Genomic DNA, 2,826 nt, shown 5'->3' with positions numbered 1-2,826 from the left:
TCCGTCTTTGTCTCCGTCTCCGTCTTTGTCTCCGTCTTTGCCCTCGTCTTTCTCCTCTAGCGCTGCTTCTCAGACACCTTCCCGTCATCATATTGGGTGGAAAAAAAAATCCAACGAAACTTTGGCAGTTTGTATGCGCCGACGGTTTTGATTCTCACGTAGATGCCATGTATCGATTTAGTAGCAAACCAGTACTGGTAGTTCGATCTGAAACGTATTATGTAGATTGCACTCCATAATAATAGTAATACAGTCCTTGTAATGATATTAACAATCATCATAATAATCACAATGATAATAATAACAATAATGGCATTGCCATGAATGATAATGATGATGATAATAATGATACTGATGGTAATAATAATACTACTAATAATTATACTATTATTACTATCATCACTATTATCTCATCGTCATCATTTTACTGTCGTCGTTTTAAATAACATTTTGTGCTTGAACATCCCCGCAGCGTCTATGCGGTGAGACAGAGTGTAGTGAGAAACAGTCCACAGAGGAGCCACCACTGAGCGCACACAGTGATAGCCACGTCCCTCTCTGTCACGTTTATCGTCCTCGCCGTCACACGCAGCGTCGTCTTCGTCCTCGTCGCTTTCGCCGTCGTCTCCGTCTTTGTCTTTGTCTCCGTCTTCGTCTTTGTCTCCGTCTTCGTCTTGTTTTTCGTCTTCGTCTTTGTTCTCGTCTTTCTCCTCTTGCGCCGCTTCTCGCAAACCTTCCCGTCGTACCCGCGACGACATGCGCAGAACACCTGCCCGTCGTACTCCACGCACGTTCCGCCATGTTGGCACGGCCTTCCGGCGCAGACGCCCTCTACTCTCTGACACAGAATCCCGGAGAACCCCGTCATGCATGCACACCGCGCCTGTCCGTGTCGACCTATAACACACTGGCCGTCGTTCAAACACGCTAGTTGCGAACACGGGTCGTCTGTCTCGACTTTCATCTCACAAAACTCGCCGCTGAAACTGGCGGGGCATCGGCAGTAGTACTGTCCTCTCTCCGAGCGAGCGCAGCGGCCGTCATTTTGACACGCCAGGATGTCGTCGCATAATCCATCGTCTGCTGTAGACTCCTGGCAAAACTCTCCCGAGAACCCGTGGCTACACACACATTTGAATTTCCCTCCTTCCTTGTCTAACGAGCACACGCCATTGTTCTGGCACGGGCTCTTCGCGCACGGGTTTTCCACTTGCAGACAGTGATCTCCCTTGAACGGAAACGGACACCAGCAAGTGGGCGTGGCGTGGCCCTCGGGAACGAGGCAAGTCCCGTTGTTGTAGCACACGTGACCGTAGCAGGGGTCACTCGGTGACAGCCCGCCGACACAGTTCTGACCTTGGCATAAAGCCGGGGAGGAAGGGGGTGGGGCTATGGAGTCGATGAGGGAGGAGTCTGACCAATGCTGGCAGCGTGGCCCACTGTAGGGGGCGGGACATAGGCAGTAGCGTGTACCTTCAGCGGTCTGAGGGTGGCAAGAAAAAGAAAATAAATGAACCAACCAACCAACAAACAAACCAACATTTAAGGCGTTTATTCTAAAATATTAATTTTGAATTTGATTCTTCAGTTTTTAAAATTAAACAAAAGTTGTATTCATTCATTAAAGTTTATTTTTCCACCAATCTCCACCGGCCACTCCTCTATGCCCACCAATAAAATTTAAAAAAGAAAGAGACAATATATAACTCCGTCAAAGTTTTCATTCACCAAAGTGTTACCTTAGAATTACAAAGTTCTATCTAACATTTTTTGCTGTTTTGAGTCACTAAGACCACGAGGTCAGAGACCAAATGTTCTATCTGCTCTAACAAAATCAAAAGATTATTCGAAGTCGTTATCTAGATGTTCAAAGAATTGCATTCGAATGATCTTGACACGTTGTGAAAGTCTCAAAATATTTGACGTAAAATTTCTCAAAACTAGGTACTGATCAGATACAACTTTGTAAGTATAAGTATAAGGTAGTGAAAGCTTGTTTGGTAAATGAATTTTGTAGAAATCTTGCAAAGGTCTTTAACAACCTCACCCACCATCAGTAACAACACCAGTATAAACAGCACCAGTGGATGTCGTAGTAGAGCAGCAATATCAAATAATTACAACCAACAAAAGAGACTTTGATTTGAGAATACAATTAGACGCTACGCGTTACCATAGACTCACCCGGCATTGTCCCCCGTGGAGGCAGAAATGTTTATGGCACACCGGTATCTCACAGTGTGTGCCCGTGTAGCCGTCGGGACAGACGCACGTGTAGTTGTGAGCGCTATCCTGGTGACACTGACCTCCGTGTCGACACGGCTTGTGGTCCAGACAGTACAGCTCCTCTGTGGACGGGAACGGTTGAGTTTTAACAATATTTTTTTAAGCCCCGAAAGGCGAGTTAAAAAAAAAACAACAACAAAAAAACAACAGAAACAACAACAACAGAAACAACAACAACAGCAACAACAAAGAGCGTCAGTCCAATATTTGGCATGAACAGTTTATTTCGAAGGTGGACCTTACAACAGGAAGTTTACATTTTCTACTAGACAGGGGCCTCGTTTGTGGTGAAGCAGTTGAGGCGCTTCGCCGTCGCACTCAGCGAAGACTCGAGTTAGATTCTTATGTGGAGTGAATGTTCATCGAGTATCTTGTTTTTTCTGCTCGTACGTTGTATCTCTCTCATCAGGGGTTGACCCTGACAGGCAGTTAGTGGCCTAATGGTTAGGCTCTCGGACTCGCAACCGTAAGGTCGTGGGTTCGAATCCCGTCAAGGGCCCGACGTTGTGTCCTTGGGAAAGGCACTTTACACGAATTTTC

General features: G+C 46.1%; 1 protein-coding gene across 1 annotated transcript in view; it reads right to left on the bottom strand.

Moving 5' to 3' along the window:
* Nucleotides 1–339: 339 nt before the first annotated feature.
* LOC101856504 (protein jagged-1) overlaps nt 340–2,826 on the bottom strand; it is a gene marked incomplete at its 5' end in the record, with an annotated part of 22,425 nt that continues 19,938 nt past the window's right edge. The window contains 2 exon segments of the mRNA XM_013080903.1: nt 340–1,483; nt 2,185–2,348. Coding sequence (XP_012936357.1) covers nt 476–1,483; nt 2,185–2,348 — 1,172 coding nt within the window.

Source organism: Aplysia californica, unplaced genomic scaffold (assembly GCF_000002075.1).
Source record: "Aplysia californica isolate F4 #8 unplaced genomic scaffold, AplCal3.0 scaffold00105, whole genome shotgun sequence".
NCBI classification, from domain to species: Eukaryota; Metazoa; Mollusca; class Gastropoda; order Aplysiida; family Aplysiidae; genus Aplysia; species Aplysia californica.
Note: the sequence above shows the minus strand (reverse complement) of the source record. Positions and strands in the feature narration are given on the sequence as shown.